The 26,458-nt window shown below is 34.5% G+C and overlaps 1 protein-coding gene across 8 annotated transcripts in view; it reads right to left on the bottom strand.

Annotated features, from left to right (window-relative positions):
* Window positions 1-26,458, bottom strand: part of LOC145680694 (uncharacterized) — a 357,368-nt gene that overhangs the window by 227,156 nt on the left and 103,754 nt on the right. The window contains exon 4 of one of the 8 annotated variants that reach the window (XM_081751605.1): window positions 6,989-9,407. The exons of 6 other annotated variants lie outside the window; for them this stretch is intronic. In XM_081751605.1, coding sequence (XP_081607731.1) covers window positions 8,951-9,407 — 457 coding nt within the window. In that variant the 3' untranslated portion in view covers window positions 6,989-8,950. Of the gene's footprint in view, window positions 1-6,988; window positions 9,408-16,321; window positions 17,059-26,458 lie in introns of those variants that run through there. One more of the 8 variants, XM_081751602.1, reaches the window with a different exon arrangement.

Genomic DNA, 26,458 nt, shown 5'->3' with positions numbered 1-26,458 from the left:
ATCTGTCAGCTGCATTCTAATGAACTGCCGCTACGGCATATTCTAGAGCATTTAGATGGCGCCACAGTGGGTTCTCAAAAATTCTCAGGAACTATAGGAAAAAGTTTAAGCAATTGTGAGGATTCACTAATCGTTAATTTTCAAGCTGACTGAAGGAAATTCCCCAGCTATGGAAGAAAAGGACGTCAGAAATCTTAGTACAGACCAAAAATATATGTGGAATATTTGCAAAGTAATTTCTGCTGGTGAGTGCTCACCTAGTCTTGCATCAAGAAGTCCAGGAAAATTATCCCATGCAAGATGGATCACTACTGCCAACAGAGTGCTTAGAGTGTACATTAGCACTACTGACCTATTTTCGAACTTGAAGGAGCTGGTTACATTCATCATGAAAGTGTATGCTCCGATGTGGTTTTACATTAAATGTAACCCTACTATCAAGGATGCTCCTGTGAACTTACATCGTACTATAGCCTTTTCACGGCACTTAAGCAATGAGCTGAAGCTCATTGTAGAGAGGACAATTCAGCGCAATGGTTTCTTCCCGCATCCGGAGAATTTAGTGGTATCTATGCTCGCCGATGATCGAAAGCATATTCGAGAACTAGCTATGCGTAGAACTCTTGAAGCAAGGTCAAGAAGCTCAAACCAAACACCTCCTGTACGCAAATCCAGTATTCCAGCACTACACTTTAGTGCTCAGGATTACATTGACCTAATCAACTGGCAGGAACTGGAAGTAATCGAGCCACCTCTGACAAGCCATATGTCGGAGGAGGATCTACAGAAATGTGTAACAGAAGGTTCATCTGTCCTTCCGGCTGTTTTCCATTTGCCATGTCATATCCAAGCAGTCGAGAGGTGCGTTAAAACCGTTACCGAAGCTTCATCTGAAGTGTGTGGTGTATTAGCTCGAGATGGATTTATCAGAGCAAGACTTTTGGATAGGTCAATTATGCCCACATTCGAAATAAAATCTGAATACAAACCAAGGAGTTAAAGAGATAATTTCCGAAGGTAGGGTGGATGGGATGGGATGATGGGCGGAACTCTACTTGCAGTCACCTCCTCGTGGTGAGTTCTGGGTGGTTCTGGGAACCAGCAAAGAGCTGCATATCAAAAAATAATTTCAATTCAAAATTGTTAAATTTACATAATGTATCTTTATATTATGCTTATGTATTTTTATACTGTGAAACTGCAGTGTAAAACATGTTTGACGTAACGAAGATGAAGAAAAATAATTTTAAAAATCATCGAAATTATACTAGCCACCACGCAGAACGTTTGACATCTAGTAGGATATTATTTGACAGTTCTTGAAAATTGTCAGTGTCATGACAGTTCTTGAAAATTTTGAGATTTACTGTATAAATTCCAAAATTTTAAGGTCCCTGCAGGTAATAAGATAAAGCATGAAAATTATTTTAAAATCATGGGTGTTATTGTAGTAAACATAGCTCTTTCTTAAGTTATTATGAAGTGATTTGATGGATTTTAAAACTTTTATAATATTTTATGTGAAATTACGAAATTTAACATAAAAACTGCAAAATTTCAGGCCCTTGCGGGGAATGAAGATGCAAATTAGTTTGAAAATCATGAATAGTGTAGTCGATCTAGCCATTATGCATCTCTTGTCACCTAGTTCGATTTCATTGGGCACATTAGAAAAATATTTCAAAAGTTTCAAAAAATTCAAATTTTCATAAAAATTGAAAACATTTAAGGCTCTTGCGAGGAATGAAGATGAAGTACAAAAATTATGAAAAAAAAAATCACAAATATTATACTAGTCCATACACAACTTTTGACACCTAGTGCTATTTAATTGGACGACTTTGATTTTTTCGCTCCACCCTAATGTACATTACCCTGACGTAAGTTAAAAGACATTTGCTCCCGCAGGATAACACAATATCTTGGAAACACAAAATGAATGTAAACGGCCGATGAGTATGACGTAGGTGATGCAAGTATGCAATGCAAGTCGCACAGATGTAATTGTGACGGAATTTACGCGATGTAGCATAACTCGGCATAGGAAGTATGATAAAAACCAACGAAGCATAAGAACTATCTGTTAACAGGATAACACGATAACGGGTGCACGCCGACAGAAGCCATGCATAGAGCTAAGCTTAAATCGGCAGGGACCAACGCTATGCCTAAAACTAAGGTGGTTAGGAATACAAGGATCCACCCTTCCAAATCTGAGAACGACATAGAAGCCGAGCTTGACAAATCAGCACGAACCGTCCAGCAGTATTTGCTTTTGCATAATGAAGAAATGTACTGACGTGTTGCCAAAAGTAAACATCTACTTGTAAAACCATAAACGAGACAGAACACAATTGTGGCCCCGCGTAGCATAGTGGCAACGCTCTTCATTTTCGTGCGGGCGGCCTCGGGTTTGATTTCAGGTGGAGACACTTTATCAGGCCAGCAATTCTGAATGAGGCTTATCTCACTTACACCAGGCAAATGTCGAGATGGTACTAACATGGTCGTCCCAGGTCGCTTCCTTCTTTCTCCAGTTTTCCGGGTAGTGTGACTGCGGAGGGACGACCATGTCGGGTTAACATAAGTGACGGGTTAACATGGACATAGATGCCGAAAGCCCAGAAACTTAATTCCTAACTCCTCTTCGTAACAGAAACACTGTGTCACCTCCATGTAGAAGCCACAACACTTCTGGAACCATATTACATTTTCCAACAAAAACCGATATGGCTAATTGTTGGATAACCGTCGACAGTAGAAATGGAAGCGACAGACAGACTACGATTCACCATAACTCCATCATTCTACAGTGAAACACGATGGTGTAACTGTCCTGGTGTGAGGTGCAATTTATAAAGGTGACCAGAGTAATCTGTTTTTGAAATAGGCCCATCAATGCTGCTAAATACATTGAGATATTGCAAAATGAACTGTTATCCTTCTTTTAAACAGGTGATCTCTTGTGGGACTCCATGTAATTAGTGGATGGAGAGACACCATATCATATGACAAAGCTGACCACCCGGTGCAATATGCGAAATGGTTTGTTGTCCTTGTGCTCTCCATCTATATTCCTCATACTGTTTCAAGGAAGCGAATTACATATTAGTGTGTTGTTTATCAAGAAGACCCTATGTATTAAATTTAAAGCCTTTATGTCCACCGGTTAAAAATATCCCATTCTCTCTCCCTACTTAAGATAGAATTTCCAAAATTTTGAGATCATAAAATTCTATCCCAAATGATGGTATATACTCATGTTCAGAGTTATTTCGATCCACAGAGTATTGTTTGTATGATGATACAGTTGTCAAACTTTTAACTAAAACTTCATCTCCTAATACAAGAAAACTCTACTCGATGTGCGGATTAATGTTTCGCTGTCAATAACTCAAACACTATTAAGACGTTTTCAATTACACTTTCACTCACGTCTTCATTAGAATCTCTAAATAGTTGCATTATCACGCTCTGACTCAATGAGGCTGATTAATAGCGTAAAGATGAAGCAAGATATCTGGTTTTAAGATCAACAACTTTTGCTACAAATTGTAGAAAAAGTTGTAGACTTACTAAAAGTTTTATAAGGTACACAGTACAAATATTCTATATTATATTACCTGAGCGAAATATGGTGGGGGTCATGTATACACATTAAGATGTATTTTTTATATCTTGAAAATTCGATAGATGATACTTCATCAATGGTTAAATGAGTTCTGTGTAAAATTTCTATCCATGTGAATGTGCGTTAAATTTCGCAAATCACCTTTTAAGTGATATGATTAAAAAAACATTTCCTTGATGTTTTAAGTATACATCGATCATAAGAAAGTATGACAGAATTTTTCATTTTTCTCTACTTACAAAAGTCAAGTTTAATATTTGGATTGAAATTAAATCGAATTATATACAAGAATTGCTCAAATGAAAGTGAAATTTTCATAGCAGCATCGTTGTTTCATTAGACACGAGTGTATGTTTGTGCTACTACACGATGTTGTTAAAAAGGAGCTGATAGCTTCTGAAAATGCCTGTGTTATGCTTCTGAAAATGCACGTCCTGAAGCAAATTGAATAAGTACATCCTTCAATAGATTAGTTCAAACATACCCGGTGAGTAGTTATTCAATTCGAAGGTATTAATGGAGCCGAAATGTATCGATATCGGACCAATTTCTATATCCACGAAGAAATTAAATGTTGACTGATAATACGGCAAAATCAAAGCTCGGTAGAAGCTCAAGTGGCTCGTATCCCACGTTAAGCTGTATGTTTCACATAGCCTTAATGCTGAACTGGACGCTGAAAACCGTAAACACAAAGTAAAACCAAATATCACACTCCAAAAAGAAAACTACATTCATTTTGGCAGTAACTCGATGTTCTAATTGCTGAAATTGTACTGGTGTTGAAAGAGACAGGTTGGTTTGATTGAGAATACGCAGTACTCTCGTATGAGCTTGTCAAGTTCCACAAGAATCGTCATGAGCTATACCTGCGCTCACTCGTAAAAGAAAGTTATGCGAATCATGATTTAAGACATGGCGGTACTGAAAATTTTATGAACAGGATGGCAACAAAATTCAAGGGAAAGAATTCCCTGACTTCTCCCGATTTTCCAAAACATGTTTTAAAATTTTCCCTGATATGTAATTAGCCACATAAGACTTTCCTACACTCACAGAAAAATACAACAAAGAAAACGTGACAATCATGAGATATAAGTAGTATAGTTTTCCCTAATTAACTAGAGCAATGAATAATATAAGTATAAATGTAACATATTTTATTATTAAGTTACAGAACACTTACCTAACAGAAATTTCTGCACGCAGCAAGAAATTAACATCTTCTCTGAAACTTGTATCTGTAACGTTAGTCATGTGACTAAAGTTTCGTCACATATGAAAGAAAAAAGTTACACTCAGATTTCCCGAAAGAAGATGGATGTATGTATATAAAATTGGGTACCTATATTAACAACATATCTTCAAAAAAATAACAGTATTATTTGATTCATTTCATTTCTCCAAATGCTTCATTTCCTCATCAATATCACGCATATTTTCTATTATTTTAGTCTTCTTAGCTATAAGCTCATTCAAAATGATCTTTATTTTTCCGTCTTCGGCCGTATTCGTCCAATGTTTACGCTCCTTACACCAAGCGAGGCATCCTTTGGCATTTACGTGCGTGATGTGTGGCTTATGAGCAGCCGCTCGACCATGAAATTCAAGTTTTCTCACCTCAGGCCTAACTGTCATAGTACTTGGAGTGGATCCTGATGCAGTTTGGAATTCCTATGTGATGGTCTGGATAGATGTCTGCCTATTACACTTTACGACCCTCTTTAACTGTCGGCGGTCTCTCTGTCAACAGACGAGGTCGGCCTGTACACTTTTGTGCTGTACGTGTCCCTTTACGTTTCCACTTCACTATCACATCAGACACAGTGGACCTAGGGATGTTTAGGAGTGTGGAAATCTCGCGTACAGACTTCTGACACAAGTGACAGCCAATCACCTGACCAGGTTCGAAGTCCGTGAGTTCCGCGGAGCGCCCCATTCTGCTTTTTCAGGATGTCTAATTACTATTGAGGTCGCTGATAATAAGTACCTGGCAGTAGGTGGCAGCACAATGCACCTAATATGAAAAACCTATGTTTTGGGAGTGTCCGAATACTTTTGATCACATAGTGGATCCAAGGGGATGGATATAGGGGTTTTGTACATATTTGAACTTTTCAAAATTACTTCGGATCATTTTGATAATATTAAAAGAGATGGTGATACTCACAACTACCTTACTCGTGGAAAAGATAACTACTAAGCACCGCTCATGTGACCTTACCGAAGTAAGCATGGACAGTCGCATAGGATAAGGTGATCCCAGTCGAGAAATCACCCCACGTTCTGATTTATTAAATTTTGCAGCTGAAGCAGAGAGAAACAGATAAGAGTTCACTAAACTCATCGGAATATTCCAGAAACTATATAACAAAACTTTCTTTCCCCAGAAAAATTAATTGCTTGCCACAAAAATATCAAATTATAATAAATCGAGTATTTCACTAAGTTCTCTATTCAGGTTAAATGATAAGCTCTTATGAATAAATATGTCTTTATAGGAACTATTTAAACAAACGTATGTACAATAAATTGACAAAACTGGAACAATTGAGTTTTTATACACCATAACCATATGAACCAAATGCGACTTACCGCCTTCCATTTAACAGTCCAAAGAATCAGAGAAAACCTATTAAACTTCACAATAGTCCTCCTATTCAGCACTAATAATTCGTAGCACAACCTTACGTATATTTGGTAATCCAAGTCATATTAAACAAGCGAAGTGAAATAACACAACTTCATTACAAAATCTACTCAACTCGTCGTAACAATTTGGTTTTACTCTTAGTATCCAATTCTACACTTGATACCATGTTCTACCCTTGATATGAAGTAGATAGCCTACGTTTATTAGACTGCTTCTTCTTCCTTTGCCACGATCGTTCCAAATTCTCCAAAGCTTTTATTACCAATTGAGGATCCTTCTTCATCACATCAGCACTTGGCACATTCCATTTTACATCCAACGGATCACAGACGTTATAGGAAAATACCATTTCCATAGAAGTACACTTCGTTTCAGCATGCTGGGTATTATTTATCGAAAATTCGAGAAGGTTTATATAGGATTGGCACCGAAATGCCTTCTTGACCCCTTCCTTAACGCTCAGGTATACACTGGATAAAATGGGCTTAAGTCCTACTTTCTTTACACTGGATAAAGCGGCTAACTATGGTTTTGCCCCTCCCTTGATCATATCCTGGATCTGCGGCTATATATATATATATATATATATATATATATATATATATATATATATATATATAATCGTTATATAGATTGTAGAATTGGTTTTGCCTATATTGCCAAGTTGCTGAAAACAAGAGCATTGTATTTGATCTAAGTACTGTATCGAGTTTATGTACTGACGAGTTCTATGCCATTTTGTACAAACGTACATGTAACATGGTCCATTGAATGATCAATCTAATCTAAAAAACACCAGCAAACAAAATAAAATTATGCCAACAATTCCTGAGGAGAAGGCACTTTATTTCACGAATAATAATACAATTTGTTATTACTGACATATGATCAATGATACATTTTTCGAAAATAAAATTTCAAATACAAGTTGTTGTTTTTTAATTGCACTCACTACATTTGTTCCAACACTCTACGCAGGTTGAAGACGAACTGATAATGAAACACATCAAAATTTAAAAACAATGATAATAACAACAACAAATATAAATAATTATTATGTTCACAGAAACTTACAAATGATTTTATATGCAAACATTTATCTTCTGATACACAACGAAACATATTTGTAATTTTTCTCTACTCTAAAGTTCGAATGTCATCAGAATCAAGTTTTCCTGTTTGACTATTTCTGTTTGTTCTCTTGTGATAGTTATGTTCAGTCAATATATATTGTACGAACTAATTACCACATGTAGCATCTCAAAGTATTAGTCAATATGAAGGTCATAAATACACTCGAGATTTATTCCTTTCGTGTATGCTGCTCACAGATAATATTGTTTTATAAGTATGAACAGAAAAGAAAATAGATCTAGAAAAGTGAAAAAGAGCCTTAGAAAACAGAGGATTAAAAATCAGTAGGAAGAATATATATATATATATATATACAATCAATCAGACAGACCAATATACAATCAACTGAAGATACGATTACCCATTAGCAATTTTTGTAATATTGCGTAAAGAATGTACAAGTAATTACCTATTTTTTTGTAAACAATTACTGAGTTTTCGGTGGTTAGTGCTGCCATCTTCTTCAAGTTGTTTAGCTAGAAGCAGATGGAGGGTTTCATACGTTTTAGATAAGGAATTAGAAGGTCAACTTCTAACCTGTGGGGTAAATACCTCATCTAAAATGCTAATGATAATGAACCTCTTAACTTTACTGTTATTCTCTCCTTTTCTCATATTTTCCTATATTTTGATATTATGGAAGAGAAAATAGAGGGAATGGTAGTAAAGTGAAGAGAATCATTAATTATTAATCAACATTTTGAATACAGATTTTTCGTGGAGTTTGGAATATGTCCTCTTCATTACTTATTTAAAACTCAGCAAACACTCCATCTGTTATTTGCTATCGGCTCCGAAGAAGCTGACAGTCTAACCACAGAAAATCCATTACCAATTTTACTACCATTTTTACTGAATCGCTGGAATGTTGAACTTCGAAATGTTGTAAAAGCAAACTCCGCCCATCCAAACCGCAAGGTATTATAACTATGAAGCATATTAGATGAAACTGGTGAAGAAGAAAATTTAGTCATATTCTACGAAATAAAATCCATGTTACTTGACCTACAGTATTTTTCAATATACGAGAATACGATTCTTTCTATTGTAGAACAAAACTGATAATAATTATATCACTATTGAACGAAGATCAACCATTAGGAATGTAAAGGCGCTCTGCAGATACACTAACAATTGTAATAATGATCCAAACTTTATTTCCTGGAATAAGTTGAAAACCAGAGAGAATTCTCAAGAGGAACTGGTGGAAAGTTTGTTAGAGGAAGACATCCACTTGAATATGAATCAATGTTCCGCAATTTTGTTGAAACTGGGCCAAAGTTTTACCATACAACATAGAGATTGTACTGATAAAATCTTTAAGGCATACAGCAATGAATGAATCCCCAAGACACTCTCAGTGACTATATTTATTATTGCTATAGAACATTCTACTTAGTTACTGATGTCGCTATTACTGAAAAGAAATCATATTTTAGAATTTATAACGCGTTTAGATAATGGAATTTCGTTTATCAGATAATTTTGTACAACGAGAGGCCAGAAAGTACATATAAAAGCTTCATTTTTTTCTAATTATAGTGATGCATAACCCAGTGACGCTGAAGGACGTGTTTATATCCAAAAGCTTTCTTACACGTTGGGCAAACAAAAGGCCTTTCCCCAGTGTGAGTCCTTTTATGTTTGCTCAGCGTACCTTGTTGCGAAAAAGCTTTGTTACATAACTCACATACGTAAGGCTTTAAACCATTATGTACGCGCATGTGACTTTCAAGAGCACCTCGATATGGCCATAACGTAGAACATACTTCACACTTATATTCAACTGATTTTGTACCAGCCTTGGAACTGAATGAATTATTTTCTCTTGCAGGCTTTATCCTGTGCATTTGGACTGAAGTAGGACGACTAACTGATGGTGATTTTAATTCATGTGTTTGTATTTCAAACTGTTGTAATTTTGAGAATTGTTCATTACTTCCATTATAAGAAGAAAATCCTTGTTCAACGACTGTCTCACTGTCAGACCTAGAAAGAAGGAAACAAATTCCCTATATTCAGATATTTAAACTCACTAAAAATTACTACAGTCATAAAATTAAGCTCTCAAGAAAGCTGTCAAGAACTAGTTCTTATAATGATTAAGTAAGAATACAGTCTCACCCTACGCAGATCATAATTTATAAATTTATATTATCTTATTTGCTACGTTAGAAGCAAAGCAGTGAACGAAGTAACTATAGAAATTTCACGAACGCTCTTCTTCATAAAATAAAATATCTATCCTTACTCACTCAAAGCTACTATGTGTTAGTTAGTATTAATTTAAACTTGTAAAACACTCTGTAATTACGATTCATTATCTATTTACTTTTGTCAACATTTAGGATTCGCAGTAACTGACTTGACAAGTGATGACAGAATACTTATAATGCAGTACAAAATTATTAATTTTACGCCTTGTTTTAGGCCATTTTCGTCATCCGTTTGAAAACCGATATACTTAACCTATTTTGCTCGATTCTTATTAGCTTAAAGTTTGATCTAACGTACGGTTTCAGTTATTAAAATTATATAAGCAAGACCATGTAAAACCATAAAATACTTTGAGACTTCCACCGGCAAACATGAAACGAACCAATTCTCCTTCTGGGCTGACATATTTCGATTATGATTTCGTTAGATCAATATGTGCCATAGCCTTGTCTACCGTTACTACTCTTGTGGATCACTATTTCATTCTGCTTATGAACCAAAGCCCATTCAATAAACTGCTCAAATATTAACACAATACAAAAACGCTGACCAATTTATACAGAGTACGTTACAATCATCATCATAACGTACTCTGTATCAAGCAGCATTAGTCAATACCCGCGACGTAAGAATATAGCGAACTCAATACATTTAATTAGATTTGATTTTTAGCGTGTCGTTCAGCAGCGAAGCTATATGAGACGTGAACCTACAGCTTAATGTGAAATCTGAACCACATGAGCTCCCACTGGGAAGCCAACCTGAGTCTCTCACGCCCAAGGCACTTATGCTAACTGCTTAGCCACAAGGGAGCTCGGCGAGTTCAATATACTTTGTAATGATAAGCCAATTGTTTTATGTATATAGCGTGGTTTCTTAAATTCTGGATGAGTTTCAAGAATTCCAAACACAGTTGAACCTCATATCCGATATAACCAACACACAAGCTGGTCTCTGAGGAGTTAAGTTTCCCAGCAATTTGATGGGGTAAAAATTTGCAAAAAATCGTTGGTTGACATAAACCCTTGGAAAACTTGAAGAATTCGATCTATCAGTTGATTACATTTCACTGCAACATACTGCAGCCACTATTCAGGACCAACTTCCGCAAGATATAAAGTTCTTGTTACATATCATTTGCCCACCAGCTTCCTGCATTTACATGATTAGATATTAGTTGTATATCAATACGCTTTCGTACATTTACCATGGTTTTATCAAATACATTGTTATTCAAACAAATTGCTTCTCGAAATTGGTCTGTTTTTAATATATTTTTGCACGTTGAATACAATATATGAAAGCATTCATTTTTATTGCTTAAATCAATACGACACACTTTGGGATGGTCTAATCTCTGTTCCAGAGCAAAATGAATATACGATAGTTACTATATGATGTGTATTTTGCTCTAATGTTATTAACAGCTTCTTATGCAAAACTTTATCAGGACAGACGGAGAGCAGCTTCTCATTCACAAAAGAATTGATTAGTCAGCATAGAGACTGTACAAGTACAGAAAAAAAAAAAAAAACATCAATTTCAAGAAGGGAGCCTACAGGTTGATTTGTAATATTTTCCTTGTGATATTTCCTACGTATAGGGTCACATCTGAAGTCATTACGTGAAAGTAATCACACACAATTAGCTCACAAGATTATTTACATTTAAGTACTGTACATATGTGCTAGTTTTCTCCGAATCACGCATTTCACTGTCGAGAATATGTTATATAAATATCCACATCATCACTGGTAGTAATCACTTTGAGAGTAATTGGTGGGCTAACAGAATTGCATGAAATTGTGGCTCACACTATCATAAAGTCGCCATGTTTAGCTGTAGTGAGTAGCAGTCTGAAGCATATGCCTCTTTACGCGTCTGCTATACACGCGTCTTGTTAGAAACAAGGAGAAGGGTGATTCATCAGACCATATTACGCTCTACTATTTATCGGCGATCCATATTTAATGTTCTCAAAACCACCACTCTCAATGAACTTTGATTGTGGAAACAGGTCGTTCCAGATGATTGAATTCAACACTTGGTTGTATTGGATTAACTTTATGATTCCTTGTGGCAATCATCTTCAGTGTTCGGCGATCCTTCTTATCTGGGGCTGTATTCCGTCTCCTATTTCTCTTCTCTGATATATTTCCATATATATTAGTTAAATTATGTATAAACGTAAAATGAGCACCGTGATCAGATGTTTGTACGTATTGCAAAAACTACATGATATGTTAGATAGCATCAATATCAAACTTAAATCCAAGACATTTCAACGTGAAAATCACTGAAGTCTTTAGTACTAAGGGCCACCAAACTTATGTAATATACTTCGCGAGCAGGATGAAATGAGATAAAAAGTTTCCACGGGCAAGAGCAAGAATAACTGATAAGAAATTTCTGTTAAGCTGCCAACAATAGATGGCGAATCACGGATCAAATTTCAGATTTGCAATTCAAACTTATAAATATATGAAATAAAAATTCTTACGTCATTTATGTTCTTTTTATTTTAAAGTTCACAATTATAACTGTTTTTCTTATAAATTTAAATTCGTTTACACTTTTTCTCTTCAATAAATTAAATAATATGAGACAGATAAATTAAGCATATAAATAAACAAACAAGTCTCTTCCATAAAGTGATCGTTTTATAAGCTTTCAGATAAAATACGACTTCACATTTTATGTAATAATGAGAAACAAAAAGTGTTTTCCTGTTGTTATTAGAAGTGCCAGTGCAATTGCGTTCTCCGTATGATATGCACCCTTCCGTATCATATTGTAGAAAAACAAATCCTCTCGTGTTTACATACATAGTACACAAGGTGTGTGAAAATAATAGGTATTAAAAAACACTGTCATAAATTCTGTAATATTGATTTTCATTTATTAGAAAAACACGCACACGTCCTTCGTTACATAAAAAAAGAAAAGAAAAGAATAGGTTATGTTACATCTGTACACAGGTGCCTGTGTTCTAATCATCTTTCTCAAATGGACAGACATATAACTGATATATTTTTGAAGGAAGTGTGGCAATAACCACTTGAATCCGCACCTCCAATTCCTTCGTTTTGCAAAGTTTGGACCTATACATCTCCTCCTTAGTATAGTACTACAAGAAAAAATAAGATGAAGTAAAATCTGGACTTCTTGATGGCCATTCGTGAGGTCCACATCGTTCAAGCTAATGTCCAGGAAGCTCATTCATAAACCGATGAGCTGTCGGTTTTGTTTGTTTACACTGCGCGTGCTGCTTCTAGCGGTCAATGAACTAAGTGAAGGAGGCAATGTGAAATTTTAATAAATACTTTATATTATGACACTAGTTTCAACATTAAATCAGTAGCATTAAATTTTTTATAAAATATTAAAAATATCTAGTTATCTCAACCCACCCTGTACACAGAATAAAAATTAAGGCATTAGGAATATATTTTACGCAAGATACTAAAATTTTACTCCCTATGTGATGGCCCTCAAATTGTTGAACTGCGTGATTATTCGATATATCAGTTCTATAATATTTGAGAATGCTAATACAAAGAATAAATTACAAAAAAGAGAAAAGAATCGACACAAGCGTAACCTAATTCAGGTATTATTTAACGAGTGCGATTTTAATACATTATTCCTTAATCCTTTCAATAAAGGTAAGTTTGCTAAATTGGTTAGTTTCTACCAAAGTGCGTATATTTTCATTTCACCAGAGAAATAATAGACATATCTCGCACTGTTTCTTTCATAACACACGCATTTCAGTAACAAGCCAGTTTTAGCAGTACTGATTAATTTCTTCATATTTTATGTTTCCTTTAGAGCAGTGGTCGACGTGAGACGGTATGCGGTGGTATGCCACAACGCCTCTGGTTTTTTAGTGATAAAGACATGCCGCTTCTGGCATTTCATGATCAAAACATACCGTCACTCGAAAGTGGACGTCAATATACCTTTAATAAATCCATTTTTATACACAGTAATTGATGAATAGCTTTGCACTCAAAGATTTTAGGTTGGCAACAACGACATTTTTGTTATATTTTCCTACTTTTTGTTTTTAAAATGAGATGTTTACAAAGAAGTTCACTTCACGCTTCTACGCAAGAACTTGTGTTGATCCTGTTAGTTGCAGGTAATGGCCACATAACAGAAAGGAATGAGTCATGGGCCCAATGAAAACAAAAGGCAGGGTATTGAAGGTGCAACTCGTTTAAACTGAAATCGGAAAGTATTGTTATGAGTTCGCCGAGACTTCTTTTGTCTACAATGATAAACAAATGCATAACTGACTCCGGTATTTACGAGAAAAAATAGAAATTATGCCATAAAAAAAATGTTGTTTTGCTTAAGTGTTTTATGTCAAATCTGTTGTTTTGCTTATTGTTTTATGCCCAGGTATTAAGCGTATTATATTTTGTTGTGTCATATTCAATTGTTTCTTTCTTAATGCGGCAAATAAGCGCAATTTTCTTGCGACAAATAAGTGAGTTTACTTTACACTATACAGTTCGAAACTATTTTTATAAGATGAACACTGCCCTCACTTGAAAGCAACATAGACAGATTTTCTGAAAATTTCGTACGCCGTTAGCTCTAATATGCCTCTATGGGTAATTATTCGCAGAGATGTTTACGTAGCATCAACAAAATATTTTTGAGAAGCCGCGGTGACTCAGTGGTAGAGCGTTCGCCTCTGGTGCATGGGGTCTGTAGTTCGATCCCAGCTCGATTTAAGTGAGCTTTGTGGTGGACAAACACCGTGTGCGTGGGTTTTCTCGGGGTTTCCCGTTTCCTCCCACTTTCTTCATTCCACTATTTCATTCATTTCTCATCATCGCCGCCTCCTTTAGCCTAGCCGGCATAACCGCGGGACGTAAAACTCAACTTTTTTCATTTCATTTCAATGAAATCTTTATGATCTATGAAGAGAGAGAGAACAAACTTTGCTGTTATCTGTTGTCAATTTGCATCCATCAGTTTCTTTGTCTACGAGGACAATCCAAAGATTACGCAAGTGACCTAGCGGGGGGCGGAGAATGAAAGAAACCTACCTGGTTTAGCCTCCTATCTGCTTTTCTGCGCTGTTGCAAAATAAAGGTCATAATTTTAAGTTCTTAAATGGAAGAAAATTAATTTTTAATTAGCGCGCTCTAATATTACCCTAGCAAGAAAAAGCAAAACCGAACATGCAGTATTAATACAGTACTAACAAATATTTGGACGAATTTCGAAATGTATAAAATAAATAGTTTTCATAATATTTTAGAAAGAAATATGCCATGTTATTATACAGGGAAATCTCATCGCATTCCGAGTGGTGGACACAGCTTTAAGGTTGGTGTAAAGGGACAAGTTTTGCCGATAGATGTCACTACGGTCTTCGTATCTCTCTCATATAGTTTTTATCTTTTTCGAAAATTTACAATTTCTCTTACAAATTTCAATCTGGAGACTTCAAATTTTTAGAGAAGAAACTTCATAACTTATCGAAGGCAACAATCCGTGACAACTTTTCATTTAGAATTTTCTTCATTGTTGAAAGAGTTCCATTGTTAAAGGTTTGGACATCCAACCCAACAATGAAGCCATTTTAACAGTGAAGAAACTTCTAAATAAAAATTGAAACGGATTGTTGCCTTCAATAGGTTATGAAGTTCCTTCTCTAAAGATTTGAATTTTGTAGGATGAAATTTGTAAGAGAAATCGTGTATTTTCGTGAAATGTAAAACATACATGAGAGAGATACGAAGACTGTAATGACAGCTATCGGCAAAACTTGTCCCTTTAAACCAACCTTAATGCATAAAATTGCCGTGTTTTGAGCATAGATGGTGTCAGAGGTTGTCTGTTGTGGGGACAGACCTTTCGGGAGTAAACTGGGGGTCTGGTATACCTTTCAGTGGAGTAGGGGTCTGCGAGTTCTCCTGCAGGAAACTGCTTAAATATTGTCAATATAAAAACTCGGTTTTTGATCATTTTCATGTATAATTCTCTATAATACAACACAAGGAGATTTTTAAAAGAATTTTCCAGAAAGTTGAGGGAGGGGGCAAAGTCTCTCCACGCCCCCTCCCCGTAATAGAAGGAACTCTTTTATGAGTTCGAGTCATTATGTAGACAGGAATGCGATCTTCTAGGTAACATGCCCTCATGATATTTCAATATTAAAATAAACGGTATGTCGAGTCAGAATGGTAATAAAACATACCGCCTTTGTTATTTTCTCACTTCGAACACTGCTTTAGTCCTAATTACCACTGCAATTGATATATTGTTTTGACTTTTTTCAATTCCTGGTATGAAAGAAAACTTACAACTTATATTGTCTACATAAGAGTATAAATGAAAACTACGTAGAGATGACAACAGAAAATATGTGTACAGGCAAAATTATAGCCTACGGCATATCATTATTACAATATAATTTTATTAATATTATTCAGTCATATCCTCTCTTTCCTGTAAGAATGATCGGAAGGCCTTTCTCTGTATAGACAAAACTGTCCAGGTGTCCATTGTTCATAAATAAACAACAAATAATAACTAACCAAACAGTAGAACGCTCACAACTGATATGTCAGGTCCTTGGTTCGATACCACTCCGCCAAGCGAACAGTGTGATGAACAAACACCGCGTGCGTGAATTTTCTCCGAGTTCTCTCGTTTCTCCCTACTTTCTTCACTCCACAATTGTAATAATTTTAATTATGACCATCTTTCTTAGCCCAATGCACTACTGTGGAACGTTAAAATTAAAAATACATAAAATCCCATGATTTACAGAACAGAAGCACACAGCCTTTCAGAAATAAATTGGATGTTATTTTTATAGTCTTGCTTGATATTTTAGTTTAGGCTTCTTGAATGAAACATGGAATGAGTATGAAGTTCTTCTGCAGTTGTAAAAAACTGTGAACAAACAGTGCATGTGAAAGGCTTGAGGATGTGAATTCTTGCATGTAAACGGAGATACGATCTTCTACAAAAATATTTGCCGCATGTAGAGCATTGAAATGGCTTCTCTCCGGTGTGTGTTTGGATATGTGTTTTCAGATGTCCTTGTTGAGAGAACGCTCGATTGCATCGTTTGCACACATAAGGTTTCTCGCCACTGTGTATCCTAAAATGTCTCTCGAGGGCAGATTTCGAGGTAAACTGTTTTTTACAAATATTGCAGAAGTTCGGATTCAATCTGTTACGTTTCTTTTTCAAGGAAGGGGATTTGTCCTGGAATTCATTTTCTTCGTAAGTTGAAGTATTTCTTGAACTTGTCATGTCAAATGACGAACTTCTGTCTTGAACACTACTGGAGTACAATAAATTTTCCCTACACGTTTCTACTCTATTTGTCGGAAGATATTCAAAACTTGCGTATGATACCTCCAAGGCAGTATTTAACGTTTTAACCCACCTGAAAATTAAAGAAAAACGGTACTTCAATATATTTCAATGCTCAATGTAACATTGCAATAAATATTTAAGTTTATACCGATTATTCAAAGAGGAAGGAATAAATTTCCCAGGATGCAGGATATTGGATAGTAGGAACATACTTATTCCATTTAAGAAATAGACATGTATCTTATCTCAAAGACCTTGCCTTCTCATGTGTAGCCGTTTCAAGTAGTAACTTTTTACTTTGCCAATACATCTATCTAAATACCAAATATGTAAAAGCCATATGGATATACGGTTTTAAAGTCTCAATAATTAAAGTATCACATATAGCATAAAATAACTAAGACACAAACAATTCTTAGTCTTTCAAAAAATATATATATATATATATATATAATAGAGAAGACCACAGAGAACGGTTCTTGTACTGTCTGAACTCATCGCGAGCTCCGTCCCACTTTTATCCACTTTAGTCATCAATATATCTTCCTTCTGTGTTTATGTATGGTGGTGTTTATGAAATCTAACAATTTTCGGATTGTCTTGTGTCATGTCTCGTCTTCCTTTCGTATAATGGAATACATTCGTCATCTTCTTCGTATTCTAACACTTCCGATAGACTCACTTTTTAAACAAGGGAGAAACTAACAGGTGCTAATTTCGAAGAATGAAGACAACGGCTGAGAACAGTAACACGTTTTTGAGCAAGAAATCGATGTACGCTCGAAGAAATACATATTTTTCCTTTGTCTTAAGTATATCTGCTCAGAATAGTAAATCTAAAATTGGCAACACCGCTCGACTGTTTGCAAAGTTCTACTCAAGCTAAAGTGCAAACGGATGAAAGGACAGCTTTTGTTATTTTATTTTTTAAATATTTGTAAGGACATTAAATTTATTGGATAACGATCTGAATTTTGCGTATCAGTGGTTTTCACTTATGTTATTAGTTGAAAGGTTTCACACATTCGTAATGTCAGTGACCACTATTCTTAATGAAACCAACACGAAAATGCGTGTGTCTGTGGCAAATTTGAGCCCATGTTTTATGTGTGCCTGTTCTTAGATTTGACTCCCTGTGAGGAGGTCATTAGTAGAATCGTTGATTTGAAGTTTAGGGCCCTTTTTCAGCATCCAATTCGTAAAACCATCAACCTGTACTTCATTTATCAATAATAATAATAATAATAATAATAAATAATAATAATAATAATAATAATAATAATAATAATAATAATAATAATAATAATAATAATAATAATAATAATTAGTTGACATTACAGCCTCGAACTACTGTCTACCAAACGACTTTCAGCAGAGTGATGTGTGGTGAGCATATCGACTCCAACCTATTTTTACTGGATTTCTAAGCCAACCAGATTGCATTTAGTTGAGTTTTGCGTGGTCCTCACATTGACCCAAACGAAATTATTACTGAATTTCTAGGTCTACCAGAATAGTTTCAGTTGTATGATATATTATCAGCAAATTGACCGCAATGCCGTTCCTACTGCATTTCTAAGCCTATTAGATAACTTTCAGTTGAGTAATGTGTACGCAACACATCAACCCCAACGCAATGATTACTGGGGTTTCTAGGCCTACAAGACGGCTTTGAGTTGAGTGATGTGTTGTCAGCACATTGTTACTTGATATTAGGTTCTACCAGATCTTATAGTTAAGTGACATGTGGTCAGCACATGGACCAGAACGCGATAGTTATTGGGATTTCTAGATATAACAGAAGGCTTTTAGTTGATTGATGTATGGTCACTGCGTCAACCCCTAGCGGTTATTGGATTTATACGCCTACAAGAATGGTTTTAGTAAGTGATGTATGGTCAGCACAGATCCCAAAGTGTTTGATACTGAGCTTTCTAAGCCTACCAGATTATTTTAGTTGACTGCTATATGGTCAGCACATGGATCCCAACTCCAATATACATGAGTTTCTAGGTCTACGACATTATCTTGGAAATTAGAGGTCGCCATTTTACTATCACCATTTGCTCACTGCACACTGACGTAGTACGGACTCTGCTCTAACATACTACCATTAACGACCCTGACCGTTGCCAGCCCGAACTTCTGACGTGTCTTCAACTCTAAGAGGTTTCAATTATGTGTATATATATACACACACACACACACACACACACACACACACACACACACATATATATATATATATATATATATATATATATATATATATATATATATATATATATATATATGGGGTGTTTGTGTGTCAGTTTAACGTCCTACGATTGTGCCCTTTAGACTAAGGGAGAAAGATGATTTAGGTAAGTGAATGATGATGGAATTGGTGGAATCAGAATGTGAGAGGAAACGGAGTACTCTGAGAAACCCCCAGAGACACGATGTTGTCTACTACAAAGTTATTTGATCGCCAGTCGAACCACACTCCACATAAAAGAGGTAAGCGTCCTACCATTGAGCCACTGTACCCCTCCCCCCTAAAAAAAAGAAAAGAAAGAGAGGATCTTTCCATGTAACTGAATATTTTACATTTCGATTTATGTTCCTGTTGAATGATAACTTTATTAGAATTATCCGTAGCGACTGTACATAAACGATTGTCTACGTATGAGCTCGTAGATTAGCTTTACTGTTCTAAACATACTTCTGTTTACATCAGTGGCGGCTAATGTTAGTGTTGCAGCATTGCGCAACAACCAAAGTATTTCAAGAAAAAAAAAATATTATCAATAGTAGTAAAGAACAGAAAAATACTTTTTTAATTCTCGCATATATACACTTTAAATAACATATTTTTTACTTCTGTAACTGTCCGTTCCGTTAATCCGTTTTAAAAAGCGAAAATATCCGTCATAGAGTCTCTAATTTATATTGTGTTGCAGCGATCATACAACGACCAGATTCCTTCAGCGCGGCAATTGGAGCAAATGTTAAGTCTCCTTTCCCCTATCTCAGAAGTTAAAGGGACTGGTCGTTGCAGTGCATCTGCAACACAGCACGGTTTCCAGTGAACGAGAAGGTTTTTCGCGCTAAATAAGATTTCTGTATTCTTTTTTACTAGCAATTAACAAATGGAATTTGTTTTTATGCATTCATATTTTTAAATTACGGGACCATACGGAAGCAAATCAATATAATGACAATTAAAAAAAGTGACTGTAGAATTACAAAATAAGAAAGAAAATATCTAGTAGAGGAGAAAACAAATGAAAGTAGACCCGCATTTACAAGTTAATTCTTAGCTTATATAGATAATGAAGGCTTCTGCTACAGTAATTTGTGAATCAAATATTAATAAGTCAGTATGTAGACTAACATTTGTAGACTTTCTTAACGAACTAACTTGTTTAACAGAGAAACGGTTGATGTAGGCTAAATATTTTATTTTGCGCCTCATCATGTACTCTTCTTTTCTTATAAAAATAATCGTTCTATCATTTTTTCTAAAAATATAGGTGACAGTAAGTAAGAATTACTTATCGTCTTTTCGGGTGCAGTATAAGACAGGCTCCATATTATGTAGACGTATTGGACCTCCCTCAAATACTTTGGACCCCTCCCAGTTAACATTTCTGGGTGTAGAACTGGCAGTGCTGTTTGTTTTGATGTTCTTTGATTTTTGGCTTCTGTTACATGCTGAACATCTGGTGGGTTTCGAGGTTTCCTTTCCAGAACATATCACTTTGGTAAGCGTTGTTTCGCCTCATGTGGAAGTATATTTGTGTCCATCGTGCATTGCGTAACAACCAAGACGGATGATTTGGAATGTAGTTTTTTCTTTTACGCACATGCGTGTGTGTTTATGTATGAATATGTGACATTCGGAATTCATATACTGTACCAGTACCTCTTTTGTATCAGCTGGTTTGGTTTTTAATTATTATGTTTAATTTTATTGTATGTGCTTTAATTCTGTAAATAACCTACAAATTCTGAATGAATTGTGTACCATGACTTCTGTAAATAACTTACAAAAAACACTGACTAGCTTTCAACTGAGGAAAAATTTGCAATTTAGGATTAGAAAAAACAAGCAAAGAGCAATTCAGGAGAGTGTTCGAAAAAAAAAATCCAGTGTAAATTTACAGGATATCTTATGGCAGTAGTGTTGTTTGCACCAGATACATTTCCTCAATTTATTTTAAAATTTCCTGGATAAACTGTGAATAAAGTGTGTTCAATGTACATTTTTTTATAACACTAATTTTAGCTACGAACTCTCTTCAGTCAACGCTGAAGAGGAATTCGGATCACTGTCAGGGACTGAGTTTGCTAGAATGAATCGTGCGCAATAATCTAGAAAAAATATTTAGTGAATCTATAAAGCTTCTGAAATTAATATTAACTGTACCTATGGCGTCAGCAAAAGGCGAAAAGTTTTTTTTTTCACATGAGAAAGAATTGACACTTTTAAGGAATTGAATGTTCCAAGAAAGGCTATCGCCATTAGTTATGCTTTCCATCGAAAAAGACCTGACAATAAGAATACCAGAGTTCAACCAGCATGTATTAGACAGAGTTGCTCCAATCAAAGAGAGGACAATGAACTTAGTAATTAATTAAGGTGATTAATCGGATAAAATATTCTGCATTTTTTTATTTTTAAAAACAGAATTTTATTTAATATAACATGTCACATAGCATTTGCATCAAAAGTTATGCTGATTAGTCAATGAGTCAACTTTATATCTTCTGTCTCTTATCGTTCGTACTGCAACACCCGAAACCACAATTCACCGGCCGCCACCACTGATTTACATTGTAGACGAAGCGTTGGTGTTTTATTAATCTTAATCTTTTCAATTAAATTGTAAATTTAAAAGCATTCTGGCCACCATATTCCGATGAATAGCATTTATCTATTTAGTCACACATTTCGACAACTTATGAGACACAGATCTATAGTTTATAGTGAATTCCGAACATAACCTGTCGCCTTGAGTCCAAGATAAGTATTTCACTTCCAAAGCAAGAATTGTAGTCATTTTTTACGATCAAGGAATATTGACTACCTGGCAAATGCAGCAGAAGCTGCTCAGGGTCGATTTTCTCTCTCTCTCTCTCTCTCTCTGTGTGTGTGTGTGTGTTCCCCCCTGGATATAGTGAAAATAAAACAACATACATTTCGGTTGATTAACTAATTTTCAATAACCTAACTTTGGTTAACATCATTATTTGCCTTTCGTGAATAAGGATGACAGAAAATTTAGAAGAGAGTACATCGAAGTTCTCAACGAGGATTGCATCCAGAAGTATCAAAATACGAAACCCGAAGGCACCCACCTCTTCAATCATACAAGAAAAGAGTAGCTTTATTACGTCCTATCATTTGTTAACTGAATGCGTTTCCTCGTGTTAACGAACTTCATAACGACTTAAAGAAACTGGTTCTTTGATAACGCAATATGACAAATCCAATGTAAAACATGAAAAAAAAAAAAAAAAAATCGCAAACGGAACTGAACGATGCTGTGCATAAGGAATGGTATAATATTCCACTTCTTACCATTTACGACCTCTATAAATCATGAGAGCTGATCTGAGAGCGAAAGGTGGTCAAACGTGTAACGATAACTTGTAGAAATATGTATATGTTATCAAGGATAATGGTCTGTAACTTATGATATCACTACCTATGGTCTGTATCGTATGTTACAATTTTTTTTTTTTTTTCTTATAGCCAAACATGTAGAAATTTGTTCCTTTTGGATAGTTCTCTATATAGTATGAGAGGAAGCCATAGTGGATTAAGTAAGTTCGTTTATAAAGAAGATTAATTATTAAAATAAAAAAGTTAAATGTAGAAAATCCACAAAAAATACAATAGTTCAAATAAATTCGATTTGTTGTGTTATCATTTGAACAGTTGGTGTATGAATTATTTTAAGAAATATTTCCATAATTTTAAAATAACGAACTCAGGGATATTATATAACCTAAGACGCCATATTAGTATGGTGAGTTCAGATCTCTACTGAGTATTCCAAAACTAAAAAATAAATAAATAAAAAATAAAATAAATAAATTTCGTAACCGCTTACTATCTTATAAAATTCTACTACTATGTAGTATTTTCGTTAAGTTAATCACTTGTCATCGTCAACATCTTTATTGATTTAAAGACGTATTTCTCACAATTAGAAATTCCTTACTTATTTCAATGACATTTATAACTGCTAGTAAATTATGTTGCCTAATTGTAGCATTCTTACCTAACTTCCAAAATTTTAGGAAATTATACATACATATGATTAGGACAATAGAATTCTATTACTAGCAAAAATAAAATAATAAATAAATAAAGGTAATTAGTTATATGATAGTTACGAGAATAAAAATGTATTGAACAACGAGTAAGTAGGATCACTAGCATATATCCTTCCTACATATGCTTACATACCTGGACTATTTTAATAAATGTATCTTGTAATTTGCATAATGTTTATTAATTGTTTTGTTTGCCCAGAAGTTATCAATTCTGGCTACTTTTTTTCTAGAGGCACTAAGAAACTTCATGTACTGCCTCCTCATCTGATGATTCTTTATCATTCTTAATTCAAAGGTTATAGCATATATTAGTGTTTAAAAGCATATTCTGTTTTTATTTCAGATGTATGCTATAGCATGGAATAAATCCAGTTTTAATTTGTATTTTCAATGCTTTACATGTCTAAGCAAAAGAACAGCTTTTTTCACGGGATGGAAAAATGCCTAGTTTATGGAGGACTAATAATGTTAGCAATCGATCAGGAGAGCAAAGACGCTTACAATTGCCCAAGACGTTAAGAGAAACCTGGTAATGATAGAGATATGTTGACATCAATTCAGAAACAAGAGACATGAGGAATGCTGCTCAGTAAATGCTTGGCTGTGGGTGAAGAAGTTCAGAACCAGCTGTTTTGTCGTAACTTTCAGTCTTCCTTGGAAAGCACTGCGATAAAATGCTCGCTACTGAATCATAACTTCTCAGCAGTTGGGATCAAGGTCATGTGTCTCAACAAAAAGGCAGCGTACACTCCATGAAAATATTACTTGCACATATTTATATCTGATTGAAAAGTAAGAAACGTAGGGCATCTTGAATCTCTGCTTTCAGTACGGAGGCTACATGGATATGGACCTACAGCTTAAATGATTGATAGATGAACGTCTAATTGCACACTGCAGTTCTCTGTGTATTAGTAATATCTCGTCACAGTTACATGTGCAATGATTATCTTGCTTTAAACACAAGTTCCTTCTTCTTCTTCTTCTTTTTCTTCTTATTATTACTATTAACAAATGCTTTCACAAAACATGACATATTATATGTATATTCTTCCTATAAATAGGTAATTGCTCAAAGTAAAAGAACTAAATAGTTTCGTGAAATTTATTTTTCTTTTTCTTGTACAAAGTTAATTTTAACAATACTGCTTGAAAATAGATCTAGTTACTCAAACATCATATATAGAAATGAATACGATTACAGTAGCAAGAGTACGGTACACTCCACGTCTTCACACAACTACATTAAATTTTAAAAATTTGGTCGTAAAAACATCATTTTTATTGACGATACACTATTCATAACACAGAAAATTTAAGACGGACAATGTAATCTGAAGCATTAATATTATAATTATTAGCTTTTTAAAACAAACAAAAAAATGTATTTACAATACATTGTTTCTAATAGTACAAACTTATATTAACAACTATAACAACTTACAGGATTGATTTCTTTATTTAAAAAAGAAATCTGTACCTGTTGTCTGTATTCCTCTCTAACGTATAATTCTACACTAAACAGAAGTCATCAATGCAACATCAGAATTTACAGATAGTAGTATAATAATCGTATTCTATAAAATAACATGAATAAATATATAAAACAACAGTTCATGTAATTAGTTTCGTATTGATAAATGTTCTAACTATAGTTGCGGTAATTCATTCAAGTCGAAACCACTTGCACATCCTCATTGTATCAGGTAACTTCGATTACGCTCTACTACTTTTGTTTTTTTCTTTAAATTAAAACAGTCGTTGGACAGGATAGTACTCTTAAGGAGAACGTATATGTTTTGATAATTTATGATACATAAGTATAACAAATTATACTTCTTTCAAACCAGGATAGACGCACACTATTCTGAGAAAATAAAGAAAATAAACAAATGAATTTATGTTCATTTGGAAGATCTATAAAATTATTATTAATGTCTTTTATGAAAGTTCTTATCGAACTAGAGGTATCTTTTATATATAATCTTTGTAGGGAGAAAAAAATGTAAAATTGCTATTAACACTTTTCAACATTTTAACGAACAGCACGCAAAGAAAAGTAACGCTTGGGTCGGATTCAACACGAACTAATTATACTATCTGAAGGTGTACGTAAGACAAAAGCTTATCTGTGGCATTTAGCCAAAAAAAACTGCATATCAATTGGTTTCATAACTTTAGACAAAATGTAGTCAAATAATCTTAAAATTATCAATAATTTTCATCGGTGATCTTAAGAAAAAACAAATCACATTTTGCGTCAAAATTAGGAAAATTCGGAGCCAATTTTTACACAAATGATTTTTGACTAAATGTAACGTATCAGCTTTTGTTTTGCAACCATGATTATTACCTCAAAACATCAAGTTATTAAAGATTGGTTGACGTGATTCACTTCAACTTTAACGAACGCATCGAATGTATTTTCCTTGACTTTGTACATTCAAAGGTTTTAAACTTTGCCTATAATTATCAATTTAAAGAAGGTATTGCAGAAAAAAAATAAATTGTTGTTCTTAATTTAGATTTTTGTTATAATGAAGCTGGAAATAATAAATTGGTTGTTCTACGTTGAAAACGTTAAGATATGATTACGGTATTTCTATAGAATTTTTGATTATCAGTTAAATCTGACAGTATTTAGAATTCAACAAACGCAACTCGCGAGAGCAATGGGCCTATAGCTCGGAGCAGTTCCAGCTTTATCTGGTTTTAAGATTTGAAGGACGAGAGCAAATTCATGGAAAAGCAAACACAAGTGTCCTTAGAATGTGGGATGGAAATATATAGTGGATTTCATTAAGGCCAAAATAATGGAGTGTAGTACATTATCAAAGGTGATGAATGTTAAGTGTACTCTTACGAAGATAAAAGTAAACCGTATCAGACGCAACGGATCTTTCTACATAGACTCCAATACCGACGAGTTATTAAGAAATAGTAGCTGCTACTATTTTTAGTGGGACACTGTATATTGTAACATTACCAATTGAGAGATGGTATGAGAACTGTTTGTCGGAAATCGTGGCGAAAGTACAAACTTAGATTTATTTTTATTATAGTAGTAGTTGATTTGAACATTTAAATTTTAATACCACTATTTGCCATGCGCTGCACTATCATCTTACACTGTTGACAGATGC

The sequence above is a fragment of the Thermobia domestica genome, chromosome 3 (genome assembly GCF_964235325.1).
Source record: "Thermobia domestica chromosome 3, izTheDome1.hap1.1, whole genome shotgun sequence".
Lineage (NCBI taxonomy): Eukaryota > Metazoa > Arthropoda > Insecta > Zygentoma > Lepismatidae > Thermobia > Thermobia domestica.
The sequence above is the reverse complement of the archived record's forward strand: the minus strand, read 5'-3'. Positions and strand labels throughout refer to the sequence as shown.